This window comes from Orbicella faveolata, unplaced genomic scaffold (genome assembly GCF_042242905.1).
Source record: "Orbicella faveolata isolate gen_17 unplaced genomic scaffold, um_ofav_v1 contig_1, whole genome shotgun sequence".
NCBI lineage: Eukaryota > Metazoa > Cnidaria > Anthozoa > Scleractinia > Merulinidae > Orbicella > Orbicella faveolata.
In genome coordinates this window covers 8,044,112-8,062,898 of record NW_028301536.1, presented here as the reverse complement: position 1 = coordinate 8,062,898, position 18,787 = coordinate 8,044,112, and the positions used below count along the sequence as shown (strand labels likewise).

The window sequence follows — 18,787 nt, the reverse complement described above, 5'->3', positions numbered from 1 at the left end:
GCAAAGTTTGCAGCATTAGGTAGCAGTCCTTCTTTGATAGATCAATACTAACACTTTTTTTCAGTGCTAAAAATTATATGAAGTCATGAAACTTTACGCATCCTTTTTACCTGGGTCTGCTAAAACAATATTCTAGTGTTAGGCAAATCCGTCACAATTCCGTTAATTTTCTTCTTTCCAGGGTTTAGCAGTATGACATCCGGTCAGTTTGAATGTTCAAGTCAGTCTAGCGATGATTTTCTCCCCTCTCCACCCCTCTCAGGGAGACCTAGTGGTGAAGGACGCTTGACATCAGTGGACGAAGGGGTGGTACTGGAGAGTTTGAGTGACAGCGCTAACAGCCGCGAGAAGCTCTCCGTGCATCTGGAAAACACAGCGGAGGAACTGGAAGCTGAAAACAAACGTTTATATGAAAAGAACGAGCAGTTAAGAAAACGATACGAGCAGGCCGAGGACGAAAAAAGCGAACTGGCTTTGAAGATTCTGGAGTACGAAAGAAAGCTTGACAGAAGTGAGAAGAAATTGAACAATTTGATACAATCAGGAAACTCTGATGAGATCGACCTAAAGGACAAAGTGGAAGAAAAAGAGTTTGAAACAACGGAATTATTTACACGTGTGGAAGAGCTCGAAGATGAACTTCATATAAGGGAACAGTCGATTGGAGTGTTAAAAGAGAACGAACGAAAGCTGCGAGGACAACTTTCTGAAGAACGAAAACGCTCTGATGATGCAGAAGAACGCAATGCGAAACTTCAGCTGAAATTCAGACAGCTTGAGGATAAGTTTGAACAAAGTGAACTTAAACTTGCATCCTTCACGGGATCAGATTTGCTTGAGAGTAATAAAATAGCAAAGCAACTGGAAAGTTCAATTGCAGAGAACAGGGCGTTAAACCTTAGAATCATTCAGCTGGAAGAGAGAATAAACGGACTAAACGAAACAGGTAGCATGCCACCCTCTTCAAGTATTACTGGAAATGAGAAAGACGAAGATCAAAAGAAAATCCTCGAGAGAAAAATTATTGAATTGCAAGTTAAGCTGAAAGAACAGCAAGTAAAAATCCTGAGCGTAAAAGAATATGAGCGAAGGCTTCGTGCTGAACTTTGTAAAGAAATGACGAAGAAGTTAACAAAGGCTCAAACGCGCAGTCGCGAGCTTGGCGAGAAAATCTTTGAGCTCGAGACAAAGCTTCGGCAAGCGGAGCAGCAATACTCGACCGTGAAAGGTCTGGATATGAATGTACGGAGTGCCATGCGCGATGACATCAAAACTTTAACGGACAAGTTGGAAGATGCCGAGGCTCGCAATAGGGAACTAAGTACAAGTGTTCAGGATGCAGAAGAACGCTTCCGACTCTCACAGCGTGAAGCGCTTGCTGCGAAACAATCTGAAATTGACTTACGTGAAAAAACGCAGATGTTGGAACTCGAAAACTGTAAAATTCAGGAGAAATTGCTCTCTCGGAGAGAAGAGAAAACGGCCCGGACTTCCACTGGAAGGACTGCAGACAGACTAGAAAAGCTGAGAAAGGAAAACTCGAACCTTTCTTTGGAACTGAAATCTTTCAGAGAAAACATTTTGAAACTGGAAAGAGAGATGCTCGAAAAAGATCAAGAAATTCTAAATTTGAGAAACGAATCAGTAGATCTTTCAAGTGAAGTATGCAAGTTAAGATCCGAGCTTGATAACAGTTCGAGAGACAAAGCCCTTCAAGAGAGAAGTCTCTTAAGATCTGCCGAAACAGAAAAGAAACTCGCGGCAAAACTTGTTGTATTACAACAGGAACTGGAAAAACTTCGGGCATGCAAACCACAGATAACAAATGGAAATCAACACGCTGTTGAGTTAGACGGGAAAAGTGATTCCACAGCATCAACTTTGATGATTGGTGAAGAGCGTCCTGGTGAAATTGCAGTTCAACCTGTAAACGCCCAGATATTTTCAGAAGAAAATAATGAAATGATTAAAGCTTCACAAGAAGAAACAGAGCAACTTCTTAGTGAGCACAGGAATTTCCAAACTGTCGTTGAGGAACTTCAGCATGAAAACGCCAGGATGGTGAAAGAGAATGAACAGCTTATCCAAGAAATAAAAACTCTGGAAGCCAATTTGTCCATTGTGGAGAAAACATTCCAAGCGTGTCGTTCGGAAAACGAGTGCTTGCTGCAAGAAATAAATCTGAAGTCAGCTGAAGCGACCACTATGAGAACTTACGCATCGTTTTGCAGCGATAAGGCCAAGGAACTGCGTTCGGAAATCGCCTCTCACAGAGAAAACGAGGCCTCTCTGGAGAAAAGATTAACCGACTTGGAGAGAGAATCAGCATTCGTGCGAAATGAGATGGGCCATGGGATATTAGAGTTTTCAGAGCTTAAGGAAAGGAAAGAATCCTTGGAGAAAAAGATTGTCGAAGCTAGCCGTGTCGTTGATCGGTTAAAGCAGGAAATTCTGGGTCTTATAAATGGCGTGTTAACTCTGCAAAGAGACGTGAGCACTCATATTGATATGATAATCGCTTCTCTCGGATTGAATGTGAAGGCTGTTCAGCGATTTAGATCGAGACCAACATCTGCTGATTCCTATGATACCTCGACGCAAACTGAGGAGTCGAGCAGTGAAGTCAGCAGTGAAATAAACGAGATTCTTTCGTGGAAAACTTCGTTTCTCGTTCCCCTTCTTCCAGATAATGAATGCTTCTTAAATCCTTCGGATGTGAGCATAATTAGAGAGAACAAAACGGAAATTTTACGACTGTACGAGGACTTGAAAGCTAAAATCCTCGCAATCAAGGACGCATTAAGTCGAATGCACGACGCACCAAATTCCGGCACTGTGCATGGCGGAAAACTTGAGATCAAGCCCAGTTATGAAGTTAAAAGTGAACTCGGACCTGATTCTTTGATGGACAGTTCCAAGAGCAGTACTGTGTTACCGCGACTCAGCAAGGCCGAGCGCGTCAAACTGTCGAGTTTACTGTCTCGATTAAAAGAGGAATTAGTGCGAGAAAGGACAACAAACAACGACGGTCGAATCGGCGGTGATGGGAGTGATATTTGCCTCCTTTACGACAACTTGGAAAGCAAACTTTCTCGGCTTTCATGCGAACTTGCCACTAAAGAAGACGAGATAACACAACTGCTAAACGAGAAGACAAAGCTTCAAAATGAGCTGGAAGAATGCGAGAGGGGCGTCGCCACCTGTCAGCATTGCACCTCAAAAGTCCCGGATGAGCTGGAGGAGAGCAGAGGTCAGCTTAAAGGAAATCTTCTTTCTCACATGCAGGACACCTCTCGACTTGAGGGGGAAATATGCGAGTTCATGGAGTACAGGCAGAGGCTGGAGGGAGAGTTGGCTCAAATCAAGGGAACGATCACCGATCTAGAGGACGAGCTGGATGTAAGGAAGATATTAATCGAGAGATGTATCAGCTCCAGACCCCCAGGGCATGAAATGTAAGTAAACGCGATTTCACGTTAGGAGAATTTCATTTTACACTTAACACTTTGAGAAGTTAAGGACGGTGCCTACTAATTGCAAAGGTTTTTGCACCAGGTTAGAATCACGCGGAAAAAGTAGATCTTTGCAAGGGCTATTGGAATTTACAAAGAAAAATGGGGGTAGCCACGCATTTTTTCGAGATAATTAGCCTTGAATCTCAACAAAAATGCTGACATCAGCATTTTCCTGAAGAAAGAAGGAAAGGATTTTTTTTCACAGATTTCCATAGAATTCGCCTTTACATAAAGAAAAGCAAACACATTTAAAAAGATCATGGCAAATGGTAATAAAAAACATTTTTGATATGTTTTTAATGACAAAATCGTTGCAAAACCGCTTTTAGCGTATATGACAGCCTTCCTCTGGTTAAGCTAAAATACAGTCTAAATACCTTTTACTCACAACCAGAAACTAATCACGTGTTGAATAGACTTGCCACTTGCATTTCATAACATAAAATGTAGGGGTAACCGCGCGTTTTTTAAATTTATTGATTTTTTTGGAAAACTTTTACGGTGCCCGTCACATTTTTTCCTGTCACCTCCCCAGTAAGTAAGACATTTGCGTATCTCGCACTTGTCTTGCGAGCGCACTACGCCATCTGCAGGTACATGTTTACAGTTGGATTTCAGTATAATTTTCGACAGATAACAGTTAGGTTTTCAGCTGGAAGACGTAAACAGTTAGTGGTTAGCGATATGCTGCTATTCTGGTGTTTCTGGTTTAAGTACAGGTTCATTAAACTTGATTTGGTCACAGTAGGAAAATTTTGCTTTCATTTTGTCGTGTACGTGATAGCGTAGTTGATTGCGTCAATGTCAGCCCCAGCGCGCGCGTGGAACTAAACCATGGCTTGCGTGATGCGCAGAACGTGTGCACACCAACAAAAGTAGGCACCGTCCTTAAGGCAAGTAAGGTTTGCTCATGCTAGGAACCACTTAATGATGATAACAAGAGTAAGTGTGCGTTTTATTGAAGTTTGAGGCAAATACCATGCAGGACACTGACTTCTAAAGTAGAAGATTTCCGCAACAGCCGGGGACTCGAATGATGCCTTCTGAAACCTCTTTACCATCTGGCACAGTGACGGATAGCCCCTGCGAGCAAGCTGTCTTGGAGTTACTTTAAGGAAGCTTGCTCATAGAGTATGTAATGGTGAAGAAAGCTTTCGAAAGGCCTTTAGATCATTAATGAACAGTTAACCTCAAGAAGAAACATAAAGAGATCTTTTCTCTCTGAAACCTTCCCGCGAATTCTCTATCTGTCGTCTTTTGAGTCCAGGTTTTTCTCTCTCTCGTCATGGAGAGACAAGGCTAAGGGAAGGGAAAGGGGTCTCTTTCCTCGAATCTTATTAACTGATGCTCTTCCACCTAATCACCTGGTTCAACCGGTCGTTTGTGTTTTTTTTTTTTTTTTTTTTTTTCCATATCAGGGACGTTACATATAGCGATTCCTCTAAAGAAGAAACAGACGATTTCCAGTCGAGTCCGCCTGAAAAGAAGAGAAAGTCCCAGAAACGTGTGACTTTTGAAAACTTAGATGGCGAATCAACAGACAAGATGACCGTCAAAAGAAGACGACAAAAACCAGGCTTACTAAGCTTTCAGGATATCGAAGAGACGGATGTTGACCAGGAAGGCTGGCGAACAATTCACATGGATTCCTGCGCCATTGACCTTTGCGAACTCTTAGCTTCTATTCCACGGGACATTCCGAAGAGGCCACCCACTAAAGAAGAACAAGAAATCACTGAGATCGCAAACAGACTTTCAGGTTACGATAATATGTCGTTTGAGGATAAGGTAGAGTATGCTGCAGCTCAGAGAATGCAAAGCGAAGCAGACTCTGAGATATCTGGTGCCATTCAGAACACCATTTGTAATGAATCGCATTTTAGAGATGTACCTGACGAGGTGGGTGTTGACTATGGAGATGATGGCCAGGTCACGTGCCAAATGTGCGGCCTGTTTAAGAAGCGAAACTAAACGAGTACAGTCAAACTATCCTTCGGTTCGAAGAGTTACCTGCCTTGTAACATTCTCGTTGTCAAGTGATGGCCCGTCGGAAGAAAGAGTACGACGGCTATTTATCAGACTGAATAAATAATCTTCCGTCAGTGTATAGACGTATATGGTGTTAATATCAATTTTCTCAATTGCAGTTCGAGCGCACTACAAGTTTTATAAAACAGGTTTCACTAACAGCCATATTATAATTTATGAGTGACTTGGTTTAGACCTTGTATACATCGAGAAGTTGAGGTCATTAACAAGCTTGATGTCGACATAAATCGAGTGATTGTTATCGTCAGTTGACGTTTTTAGCAGTTTCACTGGAGACTAGTATTCCCATGTTACAGAGTAAATTACTCACACTTAGTACGTTCTCTTTTTGAGGACAGTAATCAAGCGATATATCTGAGAATGAGAACAGTTTATAAAGCAAAGTATAAACTATTATATTTAAAAGAGAAAAGCATCTTAAAAAGACTTAGCTTAATGGAACGTCTCTTTTTTATCGGAATAGGACATTTTGTAATTTGTAGCCATTCTAGATGATTTATACTCTTTTCAAATTTAAGCTAAAAGAATTCATCGATGTATGCGGTGTATCAGGAAAATTCTGCTTCTTCCTGGATTTCCCAAACAGCACTGAAGATGCCAAAATGAAACAAACTTTATTGATTGGCACTGGACGAGATAGTACTTAGTATTACTGTGATAATTAATAGTTTAGCTTTTATGACACCTACATGGGTAAATTAAAGTCGTTTCAAGATTTAGTGAATGTTATTTATATAGGACACTGTTGATGTAGGGATTATACTGGATTTTATTTTATCATAAAACTCGTTTCGACTGGACGTATTCTGAAACAAACTATCTGGAACCTGTACCTGTAAGGTTATATTAGCTTAAAAGAAGTCAGAAAACATTGTTTTTGTCTCATTAAGAAATTAATTTAATGATTTAATTCGCTACTAATGGTGAAAGGACCAAGTAGAGTCCAATTCGTTCTGTAATCGTAACAATGGTTCACAATATCAAACAACTCCGAAGCGGTAGTCTGATTTGTTAATCACGAGTCATTACTATAACAAAATTTGCGGAAAGAAATATATAACCATAGCTTAAGCAGTTGATGACTAGAGTTGTCTTCGAGATTCACCAGAAAAAAACTCTTTCAAGTGCAACTGTTCCATAGTGGCGCGTGCAAATGACGCGCACTGGCCAATTAGCGCCCGATTCGGGCCTGCTTATAACCAGTCAGATCTGAGAATTTTGTTATAGTACGTTTGAGTAAAATAATTATAATAATTGGGTAGAAAAGGGCGTGGTTCGTCCTTTCACTTACTTGATAGTGTTTTAAAAGTTATCCAAAATATCACTGTTCAGTTCCTTTAAATTGTGGAAAATTAGAACTGTGATGCAGTGTTATAATTAAAGTAAGTAAAAGTTCTCGCATCATGTTTGGATCTTCTTGGTTTGTAACATCGATCAAGACGCAAGGTATCCAACCAGCTCCGGTTGTTCAAAGGGTGGATAACGTCATTCATCGGAGGAATCGACATCTATTGGCTATTTAACAATTATTCATTTGTTACTGAGCTCTTAACTATTAATAAACCAAACTACGTACACGACCCACTTAATTGATAGTGATGTATCGGTAGATACTTATTGCTTTTACAACGATTGCTTGTTGAACAAAAAGTTATTCGAATTGTTATCCTATGCGGAAGGATAGACATCAGGTGGCTAAAAACAGACTAACGACCAACCAACAAACGAACGAACTAGCAAACTAATTAGTTTTCACGCAAAATAATGCATCAATAATAACGCCTTAATTTTATTTTATTTTATTTTTTGGGGAGTTAGATGATATCCCAGGATGGTTTGAAAGGCAAGTCTGGAAACCCTGGTGGTGAGCACACGAGCAATAGCAGATTATTCAGCTACCGTTTGGTGGGTGACAGTTTGACTACAATTGGCCAATTTATTATTCCACCGTTGGATTTCTCTCTGGCGGGGAAGCGGGAAAGATTGACGTGAGTCGGTCAAAAAAAAAGGACGTTTGGACGCGTCGATGTCAGAACAGTTCAGCTTTTACCTAAACATTAATATTTTCCCTACTTTCCGACAACATCAACATTGACAAAGGTGGTATGCCAAAGAAGCAATACCTGATGACGGGAAATCATTTATCTCTGGCTCATTTAATATAGGCCTCATTCCGTCCCGCCCGTTTGCCATGACTCTGCGATCACCAACCTCGTGTATATATTTCTTTATAACCAGACCCTCCCATTTAGTAACCCATAACCTACCCTTCGCGAGCATAGAAGCTCTTACTTCTCCGCTGTGTGAGCCAATAGACGGACTCGGCTAACGTGTTGACATCCTTGTTGCCACCCAATTCAGACCACGTGACGATTTAATTGTGTGATTTGCCACACGCAAATGATTGCATGAAAGCATGTTCAAACAGAACAATTGTTGCCTCCCAAATGAATATCATCACATGGTCTGCATTCAGTGGGTGGCAACAAGGATGTAAACGCGTTAACTGAATCCCTTCATCCCTCGCTTTGAGCAAAAGTCTTTTTGTCTAAAACCCTGGTCATAAGTGTTGGAAAAGTTCATTTTCTAGTGTGAGCCATTTTTCCCTCCGCGTGTTGGCAAAACACTTTTTATCAAACAAAATTTTGTATTTGACCATTTACCAACACTGGAAGGGGAGACAGAGGTGCTGAAAACTATTCTGTGGTTATTACAGACATGAAGTCAAGTGTTTGAGCATTTTCCAACACTGATTGTCCATGGTTGTAGTGCAAGAGCAATGGAATTCGGACTGAGCTAGTTCTGAGAGCTACGAACGTGGTGTCAGTCACCTGTATGAAAATTAATTTTCCTATTTCAGAACTTCTTAGGAAACTCTCTCACAATACTGAAAACCAATATTGGAGACTAGACTCGCAGGTTTTTTGTGCTGATTTGAGCTGTTTAACTCGCAAAGGTTCTGCCCATTTGATGCCAGGTTGTTGTGTTGATAGTTGTATGATTCACAACCCTTGCCATAAATCAAACAGTCAATTGCACAAGCCAGTTCATTTTGCACCCATCGGATAGTCAACCGATGACCCACTAGTTGGTGATTGTATCTTCTAACTCGGCAATGGAATTCAGCGTTTCTAAACATGCCAACTGAAAAGAAAGGGAAAAGAATATCGACCAATTTACAGTAAAAAAACTATAGTATTAAGGGTCAGGCCCTGGTTGTTCAAAGGCTGGACTGGACAATGCTATCCAAAGGATACATAGCTATCCAGTGGATAAATGTTAACACAACAAACCACACTATCCACTAGATGGCGAATTATCTGGCGGATAACATCTGATAGCGTAATCCACCTTTCGAACAACTCCGGCCGGGAAGGTAACTGAGATTTTCCACCGAATTCAAGGGTGTTTGAGGGGGTGCTTATCATTATTATTATTATTATTATTATTATTATTATTATCATTATTATTATTATCATTGTTATTGTTATTGTTATTGTTATTATTGTTTTCTTTAGTTTCCTTTATAATATATTAGTGATACTTGTATTTCTTATTTTAGATTTTAATACTTTTTATTTTATAGAGGACCTCCCTGAAAACCACGTATTTACGTGACGGGCGCTTCCTCTTTAAAGATTATTTTTATTATTATTATTTATTATTATTATATATTAGTCAAAAACCCATGTTTTATCAGCTGCGCCCTCGTCAACTATCACGCATGGAAATCGAGTGCGAATAATCTAATTGTTTTAGTAGAAATCTAGTAGTCGCTCAAAACTTTAATCTAAATCCTCTTCAAAGACACTTTAAAAACACAAAGAACTGGTCCTCAGTGCACGCTGCTACGCTACTTACTATGCTATCGCTATATTAAAACTCGTTAGTATAAATTTACTAGCGTATTATCACGTATGCCGTTCTCTGATTGGCTACGCTGACTCACTATCTATTCTGTGATAGATAATGAGTAGCGTAGCAGTATGCCCTTGTTAACAAAATTACGACGGCTTTTTGGCGTTTTCGAAGTGTCTATAAAGAGGATTTAGCTAAAGTTTTAAACGACTAGTAGATTTATACTAAAACAGTTAGATTATTCGCTCTCGATTTCTAATGATGGCGCGAGCAAAGTGCATTTTGTCGACTTTTCTTGGAAAAATCTCCAAAACTAAATACAATTTGCTCTCCCTCTCTCTCACACACATATTTTCGGCGCCTGTTTTGAGCAAAACGCAGGAACACTGCGAGATGGTGTCCCTTCAACACCTACCTCTATATTTCTTGCAGATGAAACCGCATCTCGTGTTGCATTTAGTCAAATACCACAGTCCATCCACACCTCGGTATACGCACGTGTTTGTCTTGTTTTCTTGCTCAGAAGTAATGTTAAGCTTGGAGAAACTCCTCAAGTTTCCATCTACCCAAGACGGTATGGAGTCAGTATCATGCGTTTGCAAGCCAATATGCAAGCAGCTTGATACTTGTTTCTTATGCAGCACCTGTTCTAGGAAGTCGTATTCCTCTTGGCTCCCAATACTAGCGAGATTTGCGAGATTTTCATCACAAGTCTTTTTGGATTCATGCCAAGTTCGTTCTAAGTGACGCTCGATGAGATAGCAGAATTGTAAACTGGCTATCCAACTGCTGTAGCATCCCCTGTTTGAGAAAAATAATCCTATAAAGCAAAAAAAACAAAAACTAGTTTAGACAACTCTCAAGCATACTAATTTTTTCTAAATTAAAAAAATGATGACGTGTGTTATAAATTTAATTTTTTTCGTATTAACAGGTGAATAACAATCTCTTGTCATATGCGTAATTAAAGATATTTTAAACTTTGCCCATTTCCATTCCTCCCATTTATTGTTGTTTCAGAAGGTTGGTAATGGGACAAAAGATAACATTTGAACAAAAGCAACATTGAAAAATGGCGGGAGGAGGGAAGAGAGATGGGGAACAAAGATTACATGTATGCTCTTGTTAACATCAAATATGATAGATATTTGTGTGACTCAACAGTTTGGTCCGCGATTGTCGAGTGTACAATTCACGAACTCTGAGGATTTGTATCGTTTTTGGTGCCAAGAAATCAGTTGAAATCACCTTTTTAAAGCAAGAGCTATATATATCACGCAAACACATGGTGATTCGAGCACTAGAAGCCACTGAGGTCGGATTACTGTGTTTTTTTGAGAGTTACTTGCAGATATCTTATTTCTGCGTTTTCCTATAGGTGAACATTTAGAGTTCAGAGAGTGTGATGCTAAGAGTGTTTCCTTGCCAAATCCCGTGCTGACCCAGGGAAGTGATTAACTTGTTTCACTGGGTTTGAAAGAGTGATTTCAACAACATTTTACAAGACGTTCTGTTGCCTATATGGAGTTTACCGCTATAAAGTTAGTGATGTGAAGGTGAATTAATCAACATGACACGAGCGTGGGACAAAGAAAAATTCTGAGTCCCCGACAGGAATCCAACCCATGACCTCCCGAACAGCGGGCGGGCGCTCTATCCACTGAACTACGAGAACTCATGGAGAGCAAGGTCATTTAGCTGAGTTCATATATGACAGGTGTCCTGCATACTGCTAGGATCAACGCTATCGAAGTCATCGTGGGTAGTGATAAGTTAATAAAGATGGTGAATCTTTTTCTTTGTCCCACGCTCGTGTCATGTTGATTGATTCACCTTCACATTTCATTACCGAGCTTAAAATTCACCATCTTTATTAACTTATCAAAGTTAGTGATAATAGTCTGTTTATTGTATGACCAAACGTTTGCGCTTTGAAGTGTGTTGAAATAAACGGTCATTGCATAAGGGGAATCAAAAATTAAAATTTCTTTTGCACAAAAGGCAAACAATTCTTACCTTGAACTTCTTTCGATAATTCAAGAATTGTCTCGTTACTAAGTGCATAGTGCCATAGGAACAGCCTGGCAAGCTTTACGGACGACTTTGATTGGACGGTCGAGTTCTGGCGGGTCATGGTGCCTACTTTCATCGACCAGTCACAGGAGCAGTTTGTATCAGCACAAGACACATTTGAAATTACCTCTCTGCTTACATTGTTTAACCTATGAGTCAGAGACACACGCACAGATTCGCAGCCTTGTTAGTATTCAAGAATATTTGCATATTAGCATAGTTTTTGTTCAGATATGTTTTTTTTAATTCAGTGTAACACGTGAGAATACTTTTTACTGTGGAACCACGAGCCTGCGGCTCGTGGTTTTACAGCCACTTTGGCAATGTTATGACGCAATTTATCATCAATAAGAGGACAGACGCATAAAAAACTGACGTCAATTTCTTAATTTACTTTCTATAGGCGCGCCAACTGATGATATGGCCTGGCCGAGGATCAATAGACATGATTAAAGCGATGATGTACTTGTACCTTGTACCATTAATAAAGAGATGAATTTCCCCACTAGCGTTCCATGTTATCGCAAAGTGATGCCACATCCCATCACGAATACTTGCATTCAAACTTTGCACACTCCAAGTGTGTTCTAGCTCCATACTTCTAATGGTGGCATTTATTTCATGGTCAGATGTACGAACGAGCAGGAGCCCGCAGTCACCACTTCCAAACTCAATCAATCCTTGTGTCGAGCTAGCTTCACGAAAAGATACCCAAAACGTAATTGAAATACCAGTCTGGTTGCAGTATTTCACGTCCACGTAACAAGAGTTAGATCTGAATCCCAGATCTAGCCACGAATCTTGACCGTAGAGGTCTAGGGCGAGTTGAGGATTAGACCACGTGATCTCAGCATTTCCTGTGGAAAATAATTCTTTGTTTTCACGTAACGTCATCAAATTCTAAGACCAGAAATTTAAAGGTCCCCTGGGTTTTAAATGTATCGGTTATAAGATCTTCAAAATATATCTTTTCTTGCACGTTGTTAGCTCGATAGCATTCTTCGGTTTGAAAATAGAGCATTTTTTAGAGCCCACATTTTCACGTCAGAGGACAGGTTTCCACGTGCCATGAAAAGAATCAATTATATTTCGCGATATTTTTCATTCTGAACACTTGACGTATTAGGAAAAGTATTTATGTGAAGGTTTACTGCTTTATGAGGGTGAACTGATCGCTTAAAAAGCAAGTAGTTCCACATGTTTTTATTGATCTCCAGCCTCCATATTTGTGCCCCTCTGCAGGACGGTAAAAACATGCCGTTTCCATACTGAGCTCCATAAATTTGTGAGAAACTTTGTGACGGAGAAGTTGATTATTTATTAATCATCTATAACATTTCAAATTCTTGACTTCTTTTATTCAACGGTTTGGATTTTACTCTGTCGTGACGTGACACTAAAACCGCCAATTTAAGGACGGTGGCTACGAAACACAAAAGTTTTTGCGCCAGGTTAGGACCACCCGGAAAAAGTAGATCTTTGCAAGGGCTATTGAAATCCACAAAGAAAAATTGGGGTAGCCACGCATTTTTCGAGATTGAATCTCAACAAAAATGCTTACATTATAATTTTCTGAAAAAAGAAGGGAAGGATATTTCTTCACAGATATCCTTAGAATTCGCCTTTATATACAGAAAAGCAACACGTTTATAAAGGTCTTAAAACTGCATGGTAAATGGTTTCATAAAAACCATTTGTGGTATGCTTTTAATAACAAAATCGTTGCAACAGCGCTTTTAGCGTCTCTAACAGTCTTCCTCTGGTTCAGCTAAAATACATTCTAAATACCTTTTGTTCATCACCAGAAACTAATCATTTATTAAATAGGCTTGTCACTTCCATTTCATGACACAAAACCACGGGTAACCACGCGTTTTTAAAGTTATTGATCTTTTTTGAAAACTTTTATGGTGCTCGTTACATTTTTTCCCGTCACCTTCCCAGTGAGTGAAACATTTGCTTATCTCGCACTTGTGGTTAGCGATATGCTGCTATTCTGGTGTTCCTGGTTCAATAAACTTGATTTGGTCACAGTAGGAAAATTTTGCTTTCATTTTAGTCGTGTACTTGGTAGCGTAGTTGATTGCGTCAATGTCAACCTCAGCGCGCACGTGGCGCTTAAACCATGTCTTGCGTAATGTGCAGGAAGTGTGCGCACAAACAAAAGTTGGCACCGTCCTTAAATAATTGTTTTGAAGAATAGCAGAATAGCAATGGATGTGTCACGAACAGTTATTAAAGGAGGTCACTCCAAAAACCTCACTTTTTTTGTCTTCGCCTGTGGCAAGTAGACATTCAGCTTTTCCACTCACCGAAATTTCAGCCTCTGAAGTGCCTGCTATCCTGAAGAAATTCGTCTCGAAAGAAGAGACTTCGGAGATCGCCATTTTGGAACTGTACTTGGCGGCCAGGCCGTGTTTATGTCACGTCATTCCGTCCGACTCGAAATTGACGGCAAGGAGAAAAACCTTCAACTGACTTTGCATTCTCCACAAGGTCAGCAAAATGTATTTTTTCCAAGCGATTATCCACTTCACTATCTTCACTGCTATCATTTTCGAAGTATGGAGCGTGTTTGGCTCAAAATAATACGGCTCAAGAGCAGCCATAACCCAGAGTGGCAATTAAAAGCTTGTCGGAAGCAATTTGAACAAATGACGTCGCGAAAACGCGGCCTGTTTGCTGAGTACTGTTTAAAATGGCGGCAACGATGTTCGAATTTTGGGCCTTTTTGGAGGCGAATTATTTTCATATTGAAAATCTGCACTTTAGCGGCTGAAACTTCGGTGAGTGGCTAAACTTAGTGCGAGGTTTTTACTAGCGTTGACAAAAAATATACATTTTTTGGAGTGACCTTCTCTTTTAAGAAAAGTAACACAGATTAATGAGATGAAATAACAAGTTTAGCTATTCTTGCAATTTAAGTACCTCTAATACTCCCTATCCACCTTTTGTAGGTAGGATGTGCAGCAAGATCATACACTCGTCCATATGCTATTTCATTTAAAGGCCAGTAATGATCAGCTCCTGAATTCCATGCGTGCGTAAATGTCACTAAAACCTGAACAAGAAAATGCAGTTTTTAAACATTTTTCACAAATGCAATGAAACCCACGTCTTGTACCATATTAAATATACTTTGTTCCTGAACAAGAAAATGCAGTTTTTAAACATTTTTCACAAATGCAATGAAACCCACGTCTTGTACCATATTAAATATATTTTGTTCCGTATACGTAATGAACCTAATCTTGTGTGACAGCTGAACCAGTCGTGCGGCTCGTTTCTTGAAAACTCGCTGCACAGTGAACTCGAGAAACTCGCACGCTAGCGTGTTTAGTGAGATCACTGTGTACCGCGCCCGTCGAATGGGGGAAATTGGACCTGTGACCTGCGGCGTCTATCGAACGAGCATTCATGTTGGCTACTTGGATGACAGCCGGTATCGCTAAATACAAGCTTGCTTTTAAGGTTTCAATGCATGTGCATGGAGTGCTTAGTTGTCAATCAAATCATTGACTTCGAAATTAATGTTAAGAAAACTACCATATTCATGTTTATACTTTTATTGATATTACATTTGCCTTGTTGATGTAAATTCGTCATATCTGTACACTGAACAAATATTTTTAGGAATTTATTGAAGCTTTAGGAAACCGTTTCGCAGAATTGAAAGATTTGTTAGCTTTGCCTGAAAGCAACGATAGCGTATGGAGGTTTCATAAGTAAGCCACATAACTAATAAAAAAGTATTACCTGGAGTAAATCCAGACTGAATTGCCTAATCAGTGATCAGCCTAGTTTATGCGAGAAAGAGAACTTAAAATATTTTGCATTTAAAGTTTGTTTATGTGTGTAGCTGCTTTTTATGCATATAAATAGGGTCTTGTACGCCTTGTTGCGCGTTTTTCCAAGAGTAACTTCTCCTTCTCATCTTAACTGTGACAAGACATGGCGCAATAATCTCTTCACATAAAAAATAAAATTAAAAATAAGGTCAAATTCATTTTATGCTTGGTGTTTGCTGAAAATACTATTCTATTCCTTGCTTTAAGAGGAAAGTGTGTATTGTGTTATCGATTTCAGCTGAGTTTTTGTCTACACCTACCTGCAAAATGACTAGTTTGCAAAATAAAGAACTCTTGGCGTTGTCCATTCACAGATACAGTCTGCCTTTAGCATCCAGATGAACCCTGGAAAAAAATCCTTTGATAAGCACTGCTATTATTTCAGTGTGATTCAGCAACATGTTACACGGTGATCGATGCTAATATAAACCTTGAACTTTCGAACTTTTCTCATTTCCATATTCCAATCATTGATTCTACGCGGAAAACCAGGAAGTTGTACTTGTGTTGCGAAAGGTTCTTTCTGATCCTCTGTCGGCAATTATTTGACACTTCAAAAACAAACAGCGACAAAGTGGAAGTTTTAAAACTGATTTTACTCACGTCAGACCGTCGTTGACGCCAAATATAAAAGTGTCAAAACAGGCCTGTTAAAATTGACGCAAATGAATTTTCAGAGACGATGCCGCTTTTATGTAAATTTGTCGTAAGCCTGGAAGTGTCTTGTAAACACAAGGTTCCTAAATCCGTCTAATGCACTTAGAACCACCAACCTAGGAGGAAACGTGTTTTCCTCTTCTTGTTATCCTTATTTCCTCTTACTGTCTTGTTAATTTGACTAACTAAGAGTAAATTCGATTTACATATTTGGTCTTTATTTGATTTTTAAGAAGAATTGATCATTTCCAAGCACTGTAAGACTGTGGGGGAAAAATGAGCCACATATAGCCGAAGAGACCGGAGGAAAAGCAGCGAGGAACTGCTCTATCGTTCTTCACATCACGCCTGGTGCCTTGGTTTTCCTTACACTCTTCAGCCTGTAACAAGCTATCAAGAAATCGTTCCCAAATCGCCGCGATGATGGATGATTTCGGCTTCAGCACTTGTTTTCTTCAAGTTAAATTTTCAGTTAATAACTAACCTGCTTATTTTAAACGACATAACAAGATTAGTATTCGAATCTTTCTTCCATTCCGAACGAAAAATTTAAATATAATACGGTTAACTAAACATTTTCTCGCTTCGTTCAATCGCGTGTGATTCTTTTATCGTGTATATTGCACCGGTATGCCGATATCGATCAATGATTCGAGAAGGTCTGTACTTCTAGTGGGATTTTTATTTACTTGTCAATGTACTCCTTGATCCTTAAATTGCCTGTAATTTCAGGCAAAAAATAAAATTCAAACTCTACCTTGACTCTCAGTTTCCTTCATTGTTTTGGCCTGTTCCACGCATTTGCTTTCCCATGCAAAAAAGGTTGTATTTAAAATGAACACCCTGCTAATATTTCAGTGTACGTTTCAAAGGATATGTCCTATCGGATTATTAAAACGTACCTTCGTCTGTGAACTTTCCGTAGATTTTTGATCCTCTTGAGAAAAAAGTGATGTTGCTGGGCAAAACAGCTGTATTTTTTATATGGGGCGGATACAAAATGCAGATGCGTCATCCTTGAATATTAGAATTTTGTTTTTCAGCATCATTTTAGGGAAATATAGTGGCCCATCTAACAGAAACAACCCTGGCGGGGTTCCTTAAAAATGCGCCATTACAAAAGATACCTAGTTTTGTATTCTCCATAGGAAATTGACCATCACTTTCTCTTTCAATGCTTTCTAGTTTAATTACCAACTTAATTGACTTCTTTTACTACGGGGAACATTTCTAGAAGAGGGAAAGGAAGATATACGAATAATATTAAGTAAATTAATCTAAAACAAAGCTCTTTACTCCTTGGATGTTGTTTGGTAATCTGCATGCAAATCTGCCGGTTTTTTGGATTCTCGGGTATCATTTCCTTTCACTTAACATACGATATACTACCTCCTAAATACAACAAATTTCTTCTCACCACGTCAGAAAATTATCTTCAAATGAGAACTTTATAAAAAAAGATAGACATTGAATGCTAATTGGAAATTGTTTTGGATATTCAGCGGAAAACGAAATATTAACACAGGATGGAAAACTCTTGCCCATTCTTTGAAAATATCAAACAACCAGGGTCTATAAACGTCTTGTATTCAATACATGATACGATGTTTGATTTTCCTGCGCGAAAAAAGGTGTATGCAAGAGTGGAAACAGAAAAGTCTCAAGATGCATTACAATATATCAACTGATCATGTGATTTTGCTTTCGATCACTTAGTGTCGTATGGTTCCTGTAAGTTTCTTTTTACTCTCAAGGGAATATTGTTTACTGTTGTAGTGTGGGCTAATTATCATACGCTGTCTTGAAGCGTGTAATAAACAGCTGTATATGTTTTTTAACATAAGATTCTGGTTGATATATCATATTGGGCTTTAGATCTCAAGGGTGCTGTGAGATTGTAAGAAATATAGCGTGTGCTGTGAGATTGTAAGAAATATAGCGTGTGCTAAACCAAGCCGCTTTTCTTTAATTCAACAAAAATTGAAAACCAGCGTGAGTGTTAACGCAACATAAGAAGTAAGGCTAATTACTTCGTAGAAAGTTTAACGGGACAACGACATGATAGAGTCCAAACTGAAAGCCAAGAATTCCAACCTGGTTGGGTCTTGTCAGCACGGTGTAGCTGCAGCAAGAACTGAAGCAACCGGCTGGCTGACCGACCCTACCGATCGTCTACTAAATGCACTTGGCAATGACCTCAGATGAAACTCAAATCCAAATGTTTGCGGATTGGCCAATGTCACATGTCGTTGTCAACAAAACCATTACACAAACCCAGGAGCTTGAAGAGCTCAGTAACTAACTGCATACCCATTTTCGGCTAACGGCCTGCACTTTTCGAAAATCCTCAGTGTAAAATCTTTTATGAAGATTATCTGGTCATGCAAGAGCACAGAAACAAATACAAAAGAACTATAAAAGATATAATTTACTTCGCGAGGCAATAAGTAGAATTTAGAAAATGGACCTAAGAAAATACACGCGTTCATTATTAAAAATTATTTAAGATTATGAGCTCGAGATTTCTATCGCGTTAATAATTGACTCGGGCTGCGCCCTTGTCAACTATCACGCATAGAAATCGAGAGCGAATAATCTAATCGTCTTAGTATAAATCTATTAGTCGTTCAAAACTTTATATAAATCTTCTACACAGACACTTCGAAAACGCCAACAAAACGGCTACCATTTTGTTAGCAACCGAATGCTGCTGGGCTAATCCATTTTTACAACTGAATAGATAGTGAGTAGCGTAGCCAATTAGAGAACGGCATTCGTGATAGAACG

The 18,787-nt window shown here is 39.3% G+C and overlaps 2 protein-coding genes across 4 annotated transcripts in view; one reads left to right on the top strand and one right to left on the bottom strand.

Annotated features, from left to right (window-relative positions):
- Nucleotides 1-6,965, top strand: part of LOC110045639 (uncharacterized) — a 38,928-nt gene extending 31,963 nt beyond the window's left edge. For both annotated transcript variants that reach the window (XM_020751236.2, XM_089287682.1), the window contains 2 exons: nucleotides 182-3,455; nucleotides 4,934-6,965. In XM_020751236.2, coding sequence (XP_020606895.2) covers nucleotides 182-3,455; nucleotides 4,934-5,486 — 3,827 coding nt within the window. In that variant the 3' untranslated portion in view covers nucleotides 5,487-6,965. The remainder of the gene's footprint in view (nucleotides 1-181; nucleotides 3,456-4,933) is intronic.
- A 386-nt stretch (nucleotides 6,966-7,351) lies between these two features.
- On the bottom strand, nucleotides 7,352-17,231 carry LOC110045648 (uncharacterized). Of its 2 annotated transcripts, XM_020751246.2 has the most exons (7): nucleotides 16,903-17,231; nucleotides 15,604-15,688; nucleotides 14,424-14,556; nucleotides 11,968-12,352; nucleotides 11,439-11,644; nucleotides 9,838-10,242; nucleotides 7,352-8,708 (listed from the first exon to the last, which is right to left on the bottom strand). In XM_020751246.2, the coding sequence occupies exons 2-7, from the start codon at nucleotides 15,649-15,651 to the stop codon at nucleotides 8,431-8,433; spliced, it is 1,455 nt and encodes a 484-aa protein (XP_020606905.1). In that variant the 5' UTR covers nucleotides 15,652-15,688; nucleotides 16,903-17,231; the 3' UTR covers nucleotides 7,352-8,430. The 2 variants fall into 2 exon arrangements, with proteins under 2 accessions (XP_020606905.1, XP_089143816.1); XM_089287690.1 differs by lacking the exon at nucleotides 16,903-17,231 and having other exon boundaries at nucleotides 15,598-15,666.
- Between the last annotated feature and the right edge of the window lie 1,556 nt (nucleotides 17,232-18,787).